Source organism: Trachypithecus francoisi, unplaced genomic scaffold, assembly GCF_009764315.1.
Source record: "Trachypithecus francoisi isolate TF-2019V2 unplaced genomic scaffold, Tfra_2.0 Lachesis_group10, whole genome shotgun sequence".
Lineage (NCBI taxonomy): Eukaryota > Metazoa > Chordata > Mammalia > Primates > Cercopithecidae > Trachypithecus > Trachypithecus francoisi.
In genome coordinates this window covers 382,427-400,859 of record NW_022681455.1, presented here as the reverse complement: position 1 = coordinate 400,859, position 18,433 = coordinate 382,427, and the positions used below count along the sequence as shown (strand labels likewise).

Genomic DNA, 18,433 nt, shown 5'->3' with positions numbered 1-18,433 from the left:
CAAAGGACGGCATATGGCTTAACAACAGTTGTAAGACAATAAATGCATTTGGACATGCTCTTGGAGTTGATTTAATTGGATTTAGCTTGCTATATTTTATATTTTGTGAGGGCTGAGGGCCAAATCTTAAATAATATTTGACAGAAGTTTTTCTGTTGAAATATATGTAAATGGTCTCTGTGGGTTTGGGTGTTTTATATACAAAGACTTGAAATATTGTAAGAATATTTAGGAACTAAGAAAAGCATGGAACCATACTGTATTTTCTAGGGAAATATTTTCTCAGTCATGAGTGTGGGCTTTAGAGGTGAGTTGTCTCCAGATCTCTTCAGGGTGGGGTTGGCCCCCATGTAGCTAGGGTTAGAAAGCAGGGCCATACTGCCACCTCGTGGCCGTATTTCATATCAGAAAGGAATTAAAAAGCTGAAATTTAAAAAATATTTGCCCAGTGTCTGCCGGCTCCCACCTGTGTCTAATGTAATGACTCTGAACTCAGTAGGAAAACTCTGTGAGCTAAATATAAAGAGAAATGCTCATCAAGTAGCTGGGATCACTGCAAATCGTCCTTGTCTTTTTAGAGAGCTGTTCTTAATAGTTTTATCATTTATTATATGAAAAAAATTTTAAGCTCTGCTATTTATTTATTTTTTGTTTGCTTGTTTGTTTGTTTGTTTGTTTTGAGATGGCGTCTCGCTGTGTCGCCCAGGCTGCGGGGCAGTGGTGAGATCTCCACTCACTGCAACCTCCACCTCTTGGGTTCAAGCGATTCTCCCGCCTCAGCCGCCCAAGTAGCTGGGATTACAGGCGCCCACCAACACCCTTGGCTAATTTTTGTATTTTTAGTAGTGACGGGTTTCAGCACATTGGCCAGGCTGGTCTCAAACTCCTGACCTCAGGTGATCACCCACCTCAGCCTCCCAAAGTGCTGGGATTACAAGCAGGAGCCATCTCACTTAGCTAAGAAATTGGAATATATTTCATTGAGAACTAAATACTAAAGACCAATTTTTGACAGGGGACAAGACTAATTGAAATAATTTTAGCCTTTAAAAAGTAATGATTTTAAAATATGCCAGCCTTTCCCTTTGGCCTCAATCTTGGACTTGCTTTTTCAGGTACCTGTCTGACCTCCATACCCCTGGTGACCCTGCGTGGCAATGCATCGGAGCCCAGCACAAGTGGATCCTTCAGCTCATGCACAGCTGCAAAGAGGGCTATGTGAAAGATCTGAAAGGCAAGGATTTCTCTGCCAGTGTATTATGTGATTCCTTCGTGTCATTTAAATACATTTTGGGAATGTGTTAATGTTGAAGGCAGTGACTACCGATCGTCTTTTGTTTGTTTTGTGGGTTTTTTGGCCACTGGTTAGCGTTGTACTGATGAAAAGGGACCGCTCTTGTATCATGTCTGTTTTTGTGGTTGATGGGCAGTGTTGGCGTTTTGGGGCAGGCAGTGTGATGTGTGGTTGATGGGCAGTGTTGACATTTTGGGGCAGGCAGTGTGATGGTGAGGAAGTGACATCAGTCTTTGGTAACTGCCAGTCTGCACATCGTTTCGTCACGTGTATGTTGAGTCCTGCTGTGTGCCAGGCACTGCACCCAGCGCTAGCAAGACAGAGCCACTGCCTCCCAGAGTTACTGCTGGAGGAAAGGAAAGCCACTAGACATGTAACTAACCAACTAAAATGCTGGGACAGGTGATGAAAAGAAAAAAGAAAATCAGGATGTTCCAAAAGGGAGTGACTGAGGAGAATGCTTTAGATGGCTGCTGTGGGAATGTCTCAGAGAAGCCTCCATGTTAGAACTGGAAGGATGAAAAGTAGCTTACTAGCCACCTCCGCCTGAGAAAGGGACCACCTGTGTGGCGGCCCTGAGGGAAGCTGGGGGAGAGAAGTCAGAGGTCTGTTTGCATGCAGGTTTATTGGCTTTTGTTTGTATGCTATCATCTGAAGAATATTGAGTATATTGAATGCCTGCTGTGCTGCAGACACTGTTGGGTGCTAAAGTCACAGTAGTCAGGACAGCAGACAAGGGCCTGGCTCATGCAAGCTCACAGAGTAGTAGGGGAGACAGGGAACTAGCCAGCTGTTAGAATATGATGTGCTGTTTCCTATGATTGGGGAAGTTCCCAGTGACATTGGAGTGCTTAGGAGTAGCCTCTGATCCTGGGTTTTGAGGTCAGGGGAGTGACATTCTGAGAGCTGAAGGAAGTGACATCTCTTTTGAGATCAGAAGGCTCTCTGCATTGGCCAGTTGAAATAGAGGAGGAAAGTAGTTAAGACTGTTCCAGGAAGGGAGAATGTGCACAGGTTACAGGCACGAAAAGCCCTCTGAATCCTGTGTGCCTGGAGCTTAGAGCGTGGAGGTGGAGTGAGGAGACGAACTCTCTTGGCCGCTGTGACAGGTTCAGACTTCACCCGGAGTCGGGGATGGATTTTAAACGGCGGCCGGTGGATTGGGGGAAGACAAGCTCAGACTTACTTTTGAAAAGATGATGACTCTGGCCGTCCATGGTGGGTGGATGAGAGGAAGCAAGTCCAGAGCAGCGAAGCTGGTGAGGAGACAGGCACCCCACCTAGTGTGGAGGTGGTGGGCATGTGAGGAGGAGCATGGACTCTAGGGCCGTTCAGGAATCGGATTGATAGGGCTGGATGATGGACGAATGAAGAGGAGGAAGGGATGAGCCGTGATTTCCAGATGGCTGCCTGGCAGCTCGTTAGGGTGGTGGTGCCATTGAGTTAGGGAACATGGGGGAAAAAAGTGATTCTGCCCCTTTGTTTGGACAGCTTGACTTGGGGTTATCTGACATGTAAGTAGAGATGGAAGTAGTTGGATTTAGAGACTGAGAAATTTGAGCACGGTGGGCGTACAGGTGGTCCCTTGGAACTCACGCGTTTACCCAGGAAGATGAAAAAAGAAGCAAACCCAGGAAAGAGTCCTGACAAGTAATGTTTAAGGGACTGGTAGAGGGGGAGAAGCCTGTGAAGGAAACAAAGAAGGGTGGTCATGGCAGGAGGGAAACAGAAGGGAGTGGTCAGCAAAATCTCTGAGACGAAGCAGAAGATGAAAGAGAAACGTCCTTGTGATTGCTCTTAGGCTGTTGGTGGTGACTCTGGCAAATGCAGGGTCAGTGGCCTGAGCCCCTAACTGGATAACATAAAAGAGTAGTGGTCCTCATCAGGTCCCCAGGAGAGTTAGGAGCTGTAACAGGAGAGCAGTCTTGGCAGAGAAGGAAGTACAATGGAGAGGTTGCCATTGTTTATTTCTAGCATAGTTTTGTCATGAATTAGCTGGCTGGGGTTTGAGTACTTTCCAGCTCTGATTCCATTTTTTCTAGGCTTGGTATTTAAGAAAACCCAAATATCTCTGCTGAAGCCATGTCAACATCCCCATTAATGTTATTAATTATTTTATATTTTTTAGCAAGTGAAAATGACAGCAAATGTTACACACAGTCTGTAGTCTTTGGGAATATTTAGAGAACCTTACATATTTATTTCTCTGTTGAGTCCACTAATGATTTTTGAGTCTACTCTGTTCAGCAGAGCTCTCAACCTTAAGGACCCATCAGAGTCCACTGGGGCTTTTTAACAACCAATTCTCAATTCTTGGCCTTACCCCTTCCCTCCGTGCCAAGCACATTCTAGTCTCTGTGGCTGGAGCCCAGGTGTAGGCATTTTCAAGCTCCCGAGTGGTTCAGGTGCAGCCAGGGCTGGCTGATCCACCAGGGCGCTGGCTGCCGTGCCTGGGGCAGGAAGTGCGGTGCGAGCTGGCCTCTTGGAGCTTGTGGTCTAGTGAGAAACACACCACCTAAAAAATCACGTGGGCATGTATTCGGTCGGGATAGTGAAAAGCGGGAGGAAGTGGGGAGTACAGAATTTATGAAAATGTGTGACAGGAGGGTGCAGTCTGTTTGCGGGGAAGTCCAGGCAAGTCTCCTAGAGGAGGTGAAATCTCAGTTGAGCCTTAAACAACGACAGTCACTTCTCTAGATAGGCACTGAGAAGCGTTCCAGACACTTTGTAGGTGCCCAACAAATGTCACTGCTCTTCGGCAAAGGTGGTGATGAATGTAGTCACCATATTCACTGGGTACAGGTGGGATATGTGGTCTGACTGAGGATTTTCCTACTTACACTTACAGGAAACAATCTGAATACATAATTTGGTATGAAAATATTTGAATTTCTGGAATATGTGTGTAATTTATGAAGACAACATAATTGGAAAAATTCCAGAAAATTTCATCTATCTTGTCATTTCTTTACCTAAATGTCCGTCACCAAAGGTCTGAATCTTTCTCAGAGATAGAGGGAAACACGCCTTCATCTTCCCTTCCCTGATGTCTTAATGTACTGCTATATATATTCATTCTAAATTGCTTGAAGTCAGCATTTTGGAAAAAGAAAAGGTGACATAGCTTTTGTGTAACTCACTTACTCTGAGCAAGCTTGTTGCGTACCTTGTTCATCACTTGGGAAATAATCGAAAGAATGTGCATGAAATGGGGGCAGTGCCTCAGGTTACTTGCATTACTTCATCTTTTCATTAGAAAGTGGAGGGCCGGTGCGGTGGCTCACGCCTGTAATCTTAACACTTTGGGAGGCCGAGGCGGGTGGATCACAAGGTCAGGAGTTTGAGACCAGCCCGGCCAACATAGTGAAACCCCATCTCTACTAAAAATACAAAAATTAGCCAGGCATGGTGGCACGTGCCTATAGGCCCAGCTACTCAGGAGGCTGAGGCAGGAGGATCACTTGAACCTGGGAGGCGGAGGTTATGGTGAGCCAAGCTCATACCACTGCACTCCAGCCTGGGCAATAGAGCAAGACCCCATCTCAAAAAAAAAAAAAAAGGGAGAAACAATTCCTTACAACTCTTTGAACTTTACAATTTTAATGTCAGTACAATATAAATGTCTTAAATTCACATTTTATTTTTTCTTTTGACATTGAGAACATGCTTAACTGTTCCCTCTGTCACTGTCAGTAAACACTGCTAATCTAAATGTAGGTAATTCTAACACATGAGAGCCTTTTAACTGGAAAATTGGGGTGGTTTTTTGAACTTAGGTCAGAAGTGATTTTCACTATTAAATTTTGGAAAATCCCACATATATTTAAAAGCAGAACGGATAATGTAACAATACCCCATGTACTCACCCTGACTTCAGCAGTTACCAATTCATAGCCAGTCTTATTTTATCAACTCATAGCCAGTCTTACCTGCTTCTCTCCCCTTCCTCACTCTGGATTATTCTAAAACAGATCACATCATTTTATCCATAATTAATTCAGTATATAATTCTTAGAAATAAGGATTCTTTTTAAAAACTAGCCAAAATACCATGACCATTACTTAAAATATGAATACTTTTTAAATATGAAATACTCCAATTTCAAATTCAGAAAGTTTAATTTCTTCGGTATCTTTCTGAGTGCATCGATACCATTGCCTTTGAGCTGATACTCAGTGCATAGGCAAATGGTAAGTGAGATGTGGCATAGATGCAGACAGAACCTTTCCTCGAATGGAAGGAGAATTCGCCATTAGTGAAATAGAGTGTGCTTTGACCAGTTTGCACTTCGGTATTTTTCTGTTTATCATTTTTATATGTGTATGTCATTGCACACATGTTACCTTTAACATACACATATCTACAGCCGGGAGTGGTGGCTCATGCCTGTAATCCCAGCACTTTGGGAGGCTGAGGCAGGTGGATCATGAGCTCAGGAGACCGAGACCATCCTGGCTAACACCATGAAACCCCGTCTCTACTAAAAATAGAAAAAATTAGCCGGGCGAGGTGGCGGGCGCCTGTAGTCCCAGCTACTCGGGAGGCTGAGGCAGGAGAATGGTGTGAATCCGGGAGGCGGAGCTTGCAGTGAGCTGAGATCACACCACTGCACTCCAGCCCGGGCGACAGAGCGAGACTCCGTCTCAAAAAAAAAAAAAAAACCCACATATCTACATTTACATCTACAGGTAATGTCGTTGTATCTATGTATGTATATGTGTGTGTGTGTTTATATAAAATATTTGCCTTAATTATACGTTTGCTGGGAATAACACAAATTTTCTTTTATGTAATCTACAACGGTTGTTGACGAGGGACCCTTGGTGGATATTTTATTACTGTCCTAATTATATGTAACATAAATGTAAGGTAATACGGGGGAAGGCCTACTAAATATTATTTGGAATTTCTTTTGAGCATCCTCTCATAATTGTGACATTTTAGATGGGGAAGAAATCTGGGAAACTGTCGTTTTGTGGGTGACTTTAGATCTATTTCACGTGTGACAGGTATCTCATAGAAGCCAGGGGACAGACCCTCGTCCTCTGTATCCTGAGTAGGGATGGGACTAGTGAGTGTCCAGGTCTCCCCCTCTCACCTGATCACACTCCCTCCAGACCGGTGAGTTAGGGAAATAGGTGACTGAACACCTCCCTCTGTTTCGCTGTTGGAGCGAATACTGCCTCAAGCAGGATTTCTCACTGGAGTCAGAACCGATGAGCATTCCCCTGGTAAGGGAAGGCTGGCTGGTACTTGGGGATTCATGAAGAGCTGTGCCTGAAACTAACCAAGCTAGATGAAGTGCTTCTGGTCTTTATTACTTTTATGCTATTTTGCTATACATAGGTGAATTCTATTAAGGAAATTTTATGCAGACCTCATCACTCACTCCTAAAATTATATATGCAGTGTAAATAAATGCTCTGAGAATGAGCAAGTTAAGAAAATGGAGATGAGTGAGAGAGCATCCAGTACCCCAGGAGGGATCCTGGGAAATGCAAGGCTGTCCCTGGGAAGGCCCACCGTGCGCCCACCAGAGCCAGAGGAACTCATGGCAAATAAGTTGGATGTAAAGTTGCAGAGCCAGCAGCCTGCAGCGGATGCCACCTCTCTCTTGATTGGAGTTGTGTCTGGTTCTTTTCTGATGCCCAGTGCTTGGTAACAGAGTACTTACTTGTTTGTGTGGCACCTGCTGTTTCCTTGAATTGATTATAGCTGTCCACTGAAGGCTGGAGCATTTGAAAAGGCAGTTACTAAAGTAAGAAATGGCTTAGAAATGATTTGCCGTAAAAGGACTGCCTACATTTTATCTGGTACTTTGTTGTAAAACTACATTGTTTTTATGCGGGTTTTCTCAGGAGCCAGCTTTCAAAATGAAAGCTGACTACATTCCAATATAAAGAAAGCAAGTTTTAAGTAGTTCCTTTATTATAATATAACTACTTAGACTACTAACACTGTAAACTTGTTTAAGTAAATCCACTAGCAGAACAACGGATAAGAACAAGAATAGCTTTGTGAAATGAAATGCAGTTTTAAATGGGTAGACTATAAATATTTCAAACAGAAAAATAATTCTTGATGTCTTTTTAAAGTAAATGTGGTCTTTGTGCGTGAATCTAAGAAATCTAATATATAAATATTTTTTTAAGTCTGCTTTTTTAAAGCAAAGACTTTTGCTTTTCACTTTGGTGGTTTGGGAAAAAAATGTTAATTGTATGTAGCCCTGTGGTATTCGGAGAAAATTTTATGAGCAAAGATGGTGATGGGTTTTCAGAGACGGCAGTCCTGCCTACAAAGACACCTTTTTCCGAGGAAGATCCTTTTGTAGATGAAGCATTTGGCAGCAGAGTTTGCCGTACGGTTGATATTCCTGAGTCCCGCCTTAGACCGCTCTCTGGACTCCTTTTTGTGGTAATAATATACACTGGTGCTAGCAGACGGTGCCCTTCGGAGCACAGCACGAGGACAGGATGGGAGCTTACCCTTGCACCTTACACACCCCTGGGCCTTGACCTCCAGACACTCCACATGCCTCTGCCCATCGTATCTGGGCAACTCTGTAGCCCAAATATGATCTTTTAGGTTTTTCTAAGGGTGAAAAAAGATGGGAAAAACAAGAGCAAACTAAGGTTAATATGTTAAAAACTCATCTTGAAACCTTTGAAATGCTGATGGAAGAGTTTATTGTGTTTTTCCGGGCTGAACAGGTTAACCATGTTGCTTCTCTTCCCCTATGTTCAAAGCAGCCTTGTGTTCTGAATTGCTGTACATGTTAAACTTTTACTACCTTATAAGAGTGTCACCCGCCTCTTAAAATTCCTGTGAAATAGGTCCAAAATTAGACTGAGTCTTCAGAGGTTTCCTGCCAGGAAAAGCCTTTGGTTAACCCCCTACTGACATTCACAAACAGGATTTTTTAAAGGTGGTCTTCAAAGGTGTTTTTTCCTTTGTTCTGAATGTGAGTTAAAATATATGCTGGCTACGTCTGATAACTTAAGGGAAAAGGCATCAGGCTGCACAGGGTAAGCATTCCCTTCTTTCAGAGAGGTGCTTCATTAGAGCTTCTCAAAAGGCCATAACTAGAATTAGGGTTCAGTAGGCAACATTTAGAACAGGAGCCACAGTGTTAGGTCAGCAGTAAGTCCTCCGGAACAGCCACAGAGCAGAGGAGAAGACACGTGTACCTGGCTCAGGTTCTCTCTGAAAACGTAGACATGATGTGTCCCATCTCGAGCGGTTTGAGTCATCACAGTGCTGGGGCTGTGATATTACAGAAAGAAACCTGAAGAACAGGCTGTGCTAAGTATCTACCCTCTTCATAACTTCTGACACTCACTGGAGTATTGATTACTTGCTGAAAGAAGTAAAAACATTTCTGTTACTCCAAGAACCTTAAGGTACACAAAGTCCATATTTTCTACACAAGCTCATAACATACGTGCATAAATCATATTATTACAGTTTATGGTTTTGAATTTACATAGTATAATTAAACTTTTCGCATATTCCTGTATGCGACATTAAATTAGAACCTCCGTTAGGAAACCATTAGCAGAGTCATTGAATTTTCTATGGAACCATACAAATATTTTCATAGTTAAAAAGTCAGTATAAGTGTATTGTTGTATATATGCTAAATCTTTTAACAAAATTATAATTTTAATTTTAAAGTTATAATGAGGTTGTACGTTAGGAAGCTTCTTTTTTATGGAGTCAGTTTTCTAGAGATTTAAAAAATTGTTTCTTCCTGAATATTTATCACAGCATGAACCCAGGATGAGAGAGGTTGGTTTAAAAAAAGGAAAGGCACAACTGCAGCAAGTACAGATATGAGATGCTGGTTTATGTCCATCTTCCCTCCCTGCAGCCCAGCGCTTGGGTGGTGTCTTTGTGAACTGTGTGCAGCTGCCAGTGGGCTGACCTCCGGGGAGACTTCTGCTGTGCACTTGTTCATTTGCATGCTGTGATGACAGAGTTTTTCAAAATTGTCTTTAGAAGATGAAATGCTTAGTGGGGTTTTATTTACCTGCTTTAAGCTGTATAAGCTATACTCTGTCTACAGTGTATATGCACACAGAGAGAAAGTAGATTCAGGAGAGGGAAGTGGAAGAAGAGTGCCAGTTTATGATTGCAATCAAAATGATCTTCCCTCCAGCAAGCCAGTGCTCTGATTTTCCTTTTTCTTTTGTCACTGTTTCAGAGACAGAAAAAAACCCAGGTGCTATTTAATATACCACAACTTAGACTTGAAACGCATATCATTAGAAACTGTTGCTGTTATTTGTGTATAGACACATATCATTAGAAACTGTTACTGTTATTTGTGAATAGCATAAGTTTGTGTAAACAGTTGTAATGACCAGAGTGCAGATCAGCAAGTTTTTACATCATCATTTTACATAATGGTTTGATTTAAACTCTAATTTGAAAGCAATTTATCTTCCAAATTAAAATTAAGACTAATAATACTTGTAATAATTAAGCAGTTTTTTTTGAAGTCAGTAACCTGGGACTTGAGAATTTGATTTCTTTGGAACAGCATAGCACTCATTTGTACATCCCCATGTAGTAAAGTAACAGCTGTTGAGTATCACAGGAAAAAGTTGGATTAAGGTCTCTTTTTTTTGTTTCTCCTGTTTTATAATAGATTCTATTCACCTTACAATGAATAATCTATCTTTTTTAGATCAGACAGGCCAAAAAGGCCATGTGAAAAGGACCTTTTCAATTTGTGCTTGTAGCAGCTGGTTCTTTTCTCCTGCCCTGGCTTACTGTGCATCTGGAAGAAGACTTCTGGCAGCCGGAAGTCGTTTCATGTCTAAACTTGTCCCCGTCCTTCACAGAAACAAATGTTTGATGATGAATGTCAAACACACATCGAATACTAACTTTACTTGGTAATTTTAAAATACTGATTATTAGAAGTATTTTTGTTCTGTGTTCTGTCAGTTTTGTAATTCCTTTATTTATATGTTCTAAGCATTTTTCTGCATGTAAATCTATATGAAACTACTAAAAGACATAGGACTTTAAGAAAAGCATACATTTTGTTTTGATTTTTCAGTTATCCAGCTTACTTATTACAAATATATGATTCTTGCATAACTAGCCAATGGTAGCTAATAAATGCTTCTTCAAAGTTTATACCTGTAGTTTTGCTTTTAATTTACATTTCCTTTTTTGAACCCTTGCTTTGAATGATGCGGAAATGCACATCTGAAAGCTGCCTGGAGCCTGTGAAGGGCAGTCCTGAGTGAGTGAGTTAACAGGGGCTTCTTCACTATGCCTCCCTTTAATTTGGATTAAATGATTCTCTTTAAATTAAGGAAATGCCTCTGTCAGAACTTTAAAAATGTTATATATATACACATATATGTATATGTATACATGTATAATCAGAAGATCAAAAAGCATTTTTATCTGCTGACACAGGTCTAATTTGTGAGGAATTTGTAATCTGCCGTGATACGCCCACCCCACCCCCCACCCCCAGCTCTGGCATTGAAATTCCTGTGTGTGGTGTGCTTGAAAGGAATCCCATCCTGCCTGTGTCTGTGGAGGCTCCCGGCCCGTGTTTGGTCAACAAGCAACAGTGGGTGGTCGGGCCGCTGCGCAGGACAAGGGCCCGCTGTGCGCAGGAAAATGTGTTCAAAGGTGTTTAAGGACCGTGAGGAAGTCGGCCACCCTTCTGAGAGTCTGAGGCTGCACATCAGTGTTCCCCACACTGTTGTAGACTGTGAGAAAACTTGCTGTAGTGGGCGTGAAGGGTGAGAAAATACAGTGATCTTCTTCACCTGGCTCCGCCTCGGCGGGCTTCCCTGAAGAAGGGTCTTCTGCCCTGTGTGTGGGGTAGAATGCGTTTTAAAAGTACTAGCTAAAATCAGAAGGACTTGCACAGCTTTGAGTGGAAAGGATTTGACTGATAAGGTTTCCTGAAAGTCCTACAGAACTCTAGGTATAATAAGCATTTTCTATCGAGTCTTCTTAACGTCCTTATCAGTTTTTTGCAGTGTTGTAGGATTTTTAGAGTTTTAATATAAACCTTTTAAGTTTCTGAGCTTTCTGGAAGATTTTTTCAGATCTGTAGTTTAAGATAAAGCTGAAGTCTTACTATGGTAGAAATTTCACAGTTGTTGGAAAAAATAGCAGATGTTTCAACTTGTTCACAGCAAATTGTGAAAAATAATAATTTTAGAAAAATAATAAATTTTAAATTTTTGATTATTTCTACACTTCTAGTGAAGTGACTAGGATTGTTTCATTAGTGTTCTGAAGAAAATTATTTCTGCAACTTCTGAAAACAAATTTTCCAACTATTTTTCTCTCATTAAAATTTCCAGAGGTATTTTTTTCTAATTTTATGTTTGCTTATAATTGGTTAAATGTATCTGCATACTTAAAATTAGAAAAAGAATTTTGAGGATGTTGCAAGCATACGTTATAGAAGCATTATTTAACTGGAAAAATAAAATACTAACTTTTGACTTCCAGTAGTTAAAAACATCGTTGTGTCTTTTTTTAATGTTAAGGATTTTTTTTTCCTTCCAAGATACTAATTCCAGGCATTTGTCATAACATGTGTATCTTTTCTTTGATATATTGACAAAATATAACTCAAATACTAGTGTGGGGAAGTTAAAAGATACAGCTGGATCCTAAGAATATTTATTTCCAGAATTTTGTTTTGTATAATTTTTCCTGCAGACATCACATACAATTCTGTAATTAGAAATACTACAGTGACGGTTTCCCATGCTACAGGGTGATGTGCCTGTTTGCAATTTTGTATTCAGAATAAGCTGTAGTTACTCCTCGTTGAGAGATTACAACCACATGTTTTTGATCTTACAAGTACTTACTCATTTGAGTGTGTTTATTACTGTGCTTACTATCTTTAAAATAGCCAGACTGAAGTCCGTAACAAATATTATAAAATTCTGTTACAGTTTTCACTGTGCCTTTTTTTTTTTTTTTTGAGACAGAGTCTCACAGGCCGGAGTGCAGTGAGGGGATCTTGGCACACTGCAGTCTCTGTCTCCCAGGTTCAAGCAATGCTCGTGCCTCAGCCTCCCGAGTAGCTGGGACTACAGGCACGTGCCACCACGCCGGCCAATCTTTTTGTATTTTTAGTAGAGACGGAGTTTCACCCTGTTGGTCAGACTGGTCTCGAACTCCTGACCTCAAATGATCCGCCCGCCTTGGCCTCCCAAAGTGCTGGGATTATAGGCGTGAGTCACCGCGCCCAGCCACACTGTTACTTTTTTAATTGCTTTTAGTATTTTTGGGATGTAATTTCCATTTTTTTTTTTTTTTTTTTTTTTTGAGGCGGAGTCTCGCTCTGTCGCCCGGACTGGAGTGCAGTGGCCAGATCTCAGCTCACTGCAAGCTCCGCCTCCCGGGTTTACGCCATTCTCCTGCCTCAGCCTCCCGAGTAGCTGGGACTACAGGCGCCCGCCACCTCGCCCGGCTAGTTTTTGTATTTTTAGCAGAGACGGGGTTTCACCGTGTTAGCCAGGATGGTCTTGATCTCCTGACCTCGTGATCCGCCCATCTCGGCCTCCCAAAGTGCTGGGATTACAGGCTTTGTAATTTCCATTTTAAGACACAATTTTCACACTTGCTCCATGTGTAGAGGCAAACTTTTTATACATTTAAAATGACACCACCACTGATCAGGGTCCTAAATTGTACAAATAGTGATCAGAATCAATGTCTTTTCTGTGTTGTTTTCGGTGGTGATTTCAGGTTTCGGATTTAAACTTTGAGTCATAGAGTCAGAATTTTATAGCTAAGAAGACTTTTAAAATTGCATAGTATGAAGCCCTAATCTTTACAGGTATATTTTACAGGATAGGTCAGCGGCTCCGTGGGCTGCTACAAAACCTGATACCAACTGCATGACCCTGAAAATTCTCAATACAATTAGTCCCTGCCTCAATTTCAAACTTGGGGAACAATTTGGTAGTATTGGCCCAAATGAAAAATAGTTATCACCTTTTCAGCAGGGCCAAAGGTAATAATTTCCTACTTGAAAAAAGGCTTTTTAAAAATTTTCATCCAGAAAAGAAATTCTAGGAACAGTTAATTTCTAGAGAAAATTTACTGCCAAGAAAACAAGTCACCTCTCAAAACTCCTATCAATGCAGCATTAGTTTGAAAAGGGCAGAGTCAAACACAATTTTATGTTGTTATGGGATGTTAAAAACTGCACCCGGGGCCGGGCACGGTGGCTCACACCTGTAAACCCAGCACTTGGGGAGGCTGACGCAGGCAGATCACAAGGTCAGGAGTTCAAGACCAGCCTGGCCAACATAGTGAAACCCTGTCTCTACTAAAAATACAAAAATGAGCCGGGCGTGGTGGCGCATGCCTGTAGTCTCAGCTACTTGGGAGGCTGAGGCAGGAGAATCACTTGTACCCGGGAGTTGGAGGCTGCAGTGAGCCGAGATCATGCCACTGCACTCCAGCTTGAGCAACAGAGTGACACTTCATCTCAAAAAAAAAAAAAAAAAAAAAAAAAAAATGCACCTGACCACCATATGCTTTAGGTAGTGTGTATAGTTTTTTTTAAATGAGATATTGCTATCATATTGTAAGGTGAAACAAGACAAAATAGACTGATACATGAAATATTTAAAGCCTTTTGATGATTTTATATTTTATAGAAAGTATGTTTTTTTCTGTTTTTAATAGAAATGCTTACCATGAAACCAGTTCATATTTGTAATAATTTTGTGAGTTAGAAATACTAAGTCATGTAATTTAAGAGGAGTGTCAGAATTATTGAGCTTTTTTTTGGACACTTCATCATAATTTATGACAGCTGATACTTAAAACGTTTGTATTACTTTTCAAAACATAAGCTTTTTAATTCTCTATAAAATAACTCTTTCTGAGATCATTTTTTGACAGTCAGAAAAATGCCAGTGTTAGGGAGAGAAATACATTTCTAAGCTGGTACCCACTGTTTAGTTGACAGGGCATATTACGCATTTGTGCGCAGCTGTGAAACGCTACCTTCTGGACACTCAGCAAAAATACATCCTCCAAATGTATTCCAGACGCTGGTTAGTCCTGAGGGGCATGTGCTGTTCCAGCTCCGTGCTGCTGTGTTGTACTTACGGTAATGCCAGGGCACCAACTGGAAAATTCCTTCATGGTTACCTTTCTTTTCCTGATACAGAAAACTGATGATGTGGTTTCTAATAGAACAAAAGCATAGTAATACAGTTTCTGTTATTAAAGGAAAAAAGATATCAATCTTTTAACCACTGCAAAACTCAAGATGTATTTAAACTATACAAATGGTTTAATATTAAACAATTTAAAGTTATACAAATACCAGTTATGAGGAGAAAACTTTTTCTGAAATAATTGTATTTTTTGCAGAAATGGTATATGCGTACTTTTAGGAAACTAGGAAGTGTTTTCCTTCTTAATCACAAATTCATAGTCCTGAAACCTTCAAGAGTAAGTGAAATGTAACATTTTAAAGCGTTTTTTATACTTTAGAAGTGTGCATTTTAATATAAATTATAAGTTTTTATATGTATTTTTAATGTGATGCTAAGTTTGGGCCCCTTTATTTTTCTCTTTAAAGTATGTTAGAAAATTCATATTTTGATATTAATTTCCTGAATCCCACAACTGATAGAAGTGATACCTGTATAAACTTCAAAGGAAAATGTCATAAATCACTAAAACATTCACACACAAATGTATTTTTGTATGAAAAAAGTCAATTAGAAAAATAATACTTTCTTCACTGTATTTTTTTTACTCTGTATCACTTTTTTTTTGGTAACATAATGGGTTATATAGTGTGCCACGTCCAGCGGCCTCACTGAGATCAGGCCTTTTCTCACCGCACAGTCACTATTTACCTCCTCTGCTTAGCGGTTTTTTGCTATAGTTTTGTTGTTTATTATCTATTGGTTTATTTTCTGCCTCTACCACCAGAATGTAAACATCTTGAGAGCAGGGCCTTAGATATTATTCATCACTTTATCCCCGGGCCTGCAGTTCCTCGCATGTGGGAGGGTGCTCAGTGAATACCTGTTAAATGTTATTGAATAGTTTGCATTATCAGAGGCACAAAAATACTACTTTAATTTGTAAATATGTTTTATATTAGCACCTGAAAACAAATCCATAGGCTTTTAATATTCTATTCAGTTATAAAATAAAAAATATGTTTTTAGTGTCAGTCACTTACTACCTGTGGCGGGGGTTATTTGTGGAAGGTCCCGTGACTGTGGGGAACGTGGAGACACGTTTACTTCTTATCCCTGAGGAAACAGCAGTCTTTGGTGGAGACAGGCAATACGTAGCTGTTAATGAACTACAGACGGTAGAATGTGAAGTCAATTAAATTATATGCATTCTCGCTGCTGTCAAAGGGCAGAAAATATAGGTAGCACTTTAGGTAGATGAGTAAGAGGTGACCGTGACCGTGACCTTCCTTGTGTCATAGCTGTATTTCAAGTGGTGTCTTTCAGGATGTGGGTTTAAATGGATGAAGAGGAAAAAAATGAGTGAGGCCTTTCCAATAGAAAGGATAGCAAATAAGGCAGGAAAATGTAAGGTGCATTTTTGTAGGGAGAATATTTAAGTGTCCTATGCACACTACTGTAAATACTCTGTAAATGCACATTGAGTTCAGTTTATTTTAAAGCTCTTTGAATACTCAGCTAAAGAGCTTAGAGTGGTGTTTTAGACTAACAAGGTAAATTTTACCACTTCAAGCCAATGTCCTTACTAACTGGTTTGGCAACATGGAATTCTATTCCTAATGGCTTTTGTGATCCATTTTGGAAAAATTGTTTCCTAATTCTCCGCCTAATTTGGATTGGAAAACATTGGGGTAGACTTTATCCTGCCTATTTTCCGGAAGACCTCTGAGAAGAGAATCAAAAAAGCAGTATTTGAGTGTGAGACAATAAAGACAATTTCTTGATAGCAGTAGAATGTTCTGGCTTCTGGAATATGAAGTGTGAGGTGAAAAGGATCCACACTAGATGACTGGCATCAAGAATAGCAATAGGGAGTGAAATCACATGTGTCCAAGAAACAAATGGTGCACTTTGGGGATTTAAATGTAAAGTGTGGCATTAAGGGAGAGGTCAAAGGAGATTTATGCTACAAAGATGTGTCAGTCAGCTACATTTAAAGAAACAGAAGAGTCCGAACTCCATTACTTTCTTTCCTAGTGCCAAAAGTTGTTTTGCAAAATATGATTTTTCCTGCTACATTTTGTGTTTATAGCTTTATCCTCCCACCACCACCCAGTTTTGCTGAACCGAGAATTACTTTTAAAATCTATTTAGAGAAAATAGTTTTTAATTTTATTTAATAACTGCTTTATTTAAGAGTGGAGCAGTTGAGCAAGAAATAGCCTCAGAGAAGCAGTCCATTAAATCAACTAAGCAAGAGTACATAGAGCCTACAGAAAACTCTGCTTTCTTCCCCAGCTAACCCAGGCCTGCACAGCCCCATGTTGGATCTCGATAATGACACACGTCCCTCAGTGTTGGGCCATCTCAGTCAGACAGCGTCCCTGAAGAGGCGCAGCAGCTTTCAGTCTGGTCGAGACGACAGTGAGTATCTCCCTCGACTGCCACTGGGTCCTTTAAATTTGTAACCGTGTAATTTCAAACATTCATCTCTTGGAGACTTCCCCGGTTTGTGTTGTTACCAGTGCTAAGTATTATCAGCCATCATCTCTTTTGCTTGTTATAGTAACTACCAGTAATTTAATAATTAAAATATATACTACATTTAAAGAAATGCTACTTGATTTTTAAGTCATTGGGTGCAGGTCAGTGTTTATTAAACATATTTAGTTCGAGTCTAGTTTTACTCTTTCTGTGGTTGAATTTTTTTTTAAATGCCACAGAAAAAAATTCTGTGAGAACTGCATTAAGATGGAATTTGCAACAAAGTAGTATCAGCATACCGTTTTTGATGAAATTTAAACTTTGGTTTGGAAAGAGGGATTGGTTGTTAATTAACCATAAAATAATTGTTAATAATTTTTCCTAAGATGAAGCATCTAGAATTTTAAGTATGTTGCATTTCTGAACCTTCTGGAGTGGATATTTACCGTTTCCCTATTTGAGATACAACATGATTGACTTTCAGGCATTCATGCACCCAATTAGAGCCACTAGTCAGGAGCCGTTTGTGATCTCAGTCACAGATACGAGAAACCTAAATACACTAATAGAAATATCTTACATTATATTAAATTCAGATACCTCTAAAGTTGTTTAAAATGTCTTATGTTATTCTTACAAGCATTGCAGTAGGGAATTTTTCTAAGGTTTTATTAATATAAATGAATGTTCATCATAAGAGCACCTTAAAGTTGGATGATTTATTTGTACTAAATGAAAGGCTTCCATAACTGTTGGTATTCCTTCTTCTTGTCTGATTCTCGTTCCTCTCCCAGCTCACCAAACGTTAGAATAAACAATGTTAGCTCAGAACTGTTTGCTCCTACATTCTGTGGGACAGCGGCTAACATTATATAATGTTCAAGGTAATTGCACAGAGGAGCTGAGATCTTTTGAAACATTATTCTTGGGAAAGATACCATATAAGAATCCATTTGCTGCAATATTAAGCTGTGTTAGTCTGTTTGTGTTGCTATAAAGGAACACTGAGGCTGGGTAATTTGTAAAGAAAAGAGGGTTATCGGCTCACAGTTCTGCAGGCTGTATAGGAAGCATTGCACCAGCATCTGCTGTGGGAGGCCTCAGGAAGCTTCCAGTCATGGCAGAAGGCGAAAGGGGAGCCAGCGTGTCACACAGCAGGAGAGGGAGCGAGGGAGAGGATGGAGACGCCAGGCCCTTTTACCTTTTAACCCGTTTCCCGTTGAGGGAAAAAGGTGCAGCGCACTGCTGATGCCCACTTAATTTCACATAAACACGCTCTGTGAGGCTGAAGCAAATCTCGCTGATTTTCAATGTGAAAACAAAATATAAAAACTGTTCTTGGAATTATTTCTCAACAGAACTCGTCTCTAATCCTGATGTAATAGAAATGTATATGGCATTCCATCAGGATTAGAGACAAGAGTGTTCTCAGGGGAAACGGGAAATGGGTGAAACAACTAGATCTTGTGTGAACTAACA

At 40.4% G+C, this 18,433-nt stretch overlaps 1 protein-coding gene across 5 annotated transcripts in view; it reads left to right on the top strand.

Annotated features, from left to right (window-relative positions):
* Nucleotides 1-18,433, top strand: part of EXOC2 (exocyst complex component 2) — a 200,271-nt gene that overhangs the window by 101,184 nt on the left and 80,654 nt on the right. For 4 of the 5 annotated variants that reach the window (XM_033216031.1, XM_033216032.1, XM_033216033.1 and 1 more), the window contains 2 exons: nucleotides 1,116-1,261; nucleotides 16,769-16,894. In XM_033216031.1, coding sequence (XP_033071922.1) covers nucleotides 1,116-1,261; nucleotides 16,769-16,894 — 272 coding nt within the window. The remainder of the gene's footprint in view (nucleotides 1-1,115; nucleotides 1,262-16,768; nucleotides 16,895-18,433) is intronic. The other variant, XM_033216034.1, reaches the window with a different exon arrangement.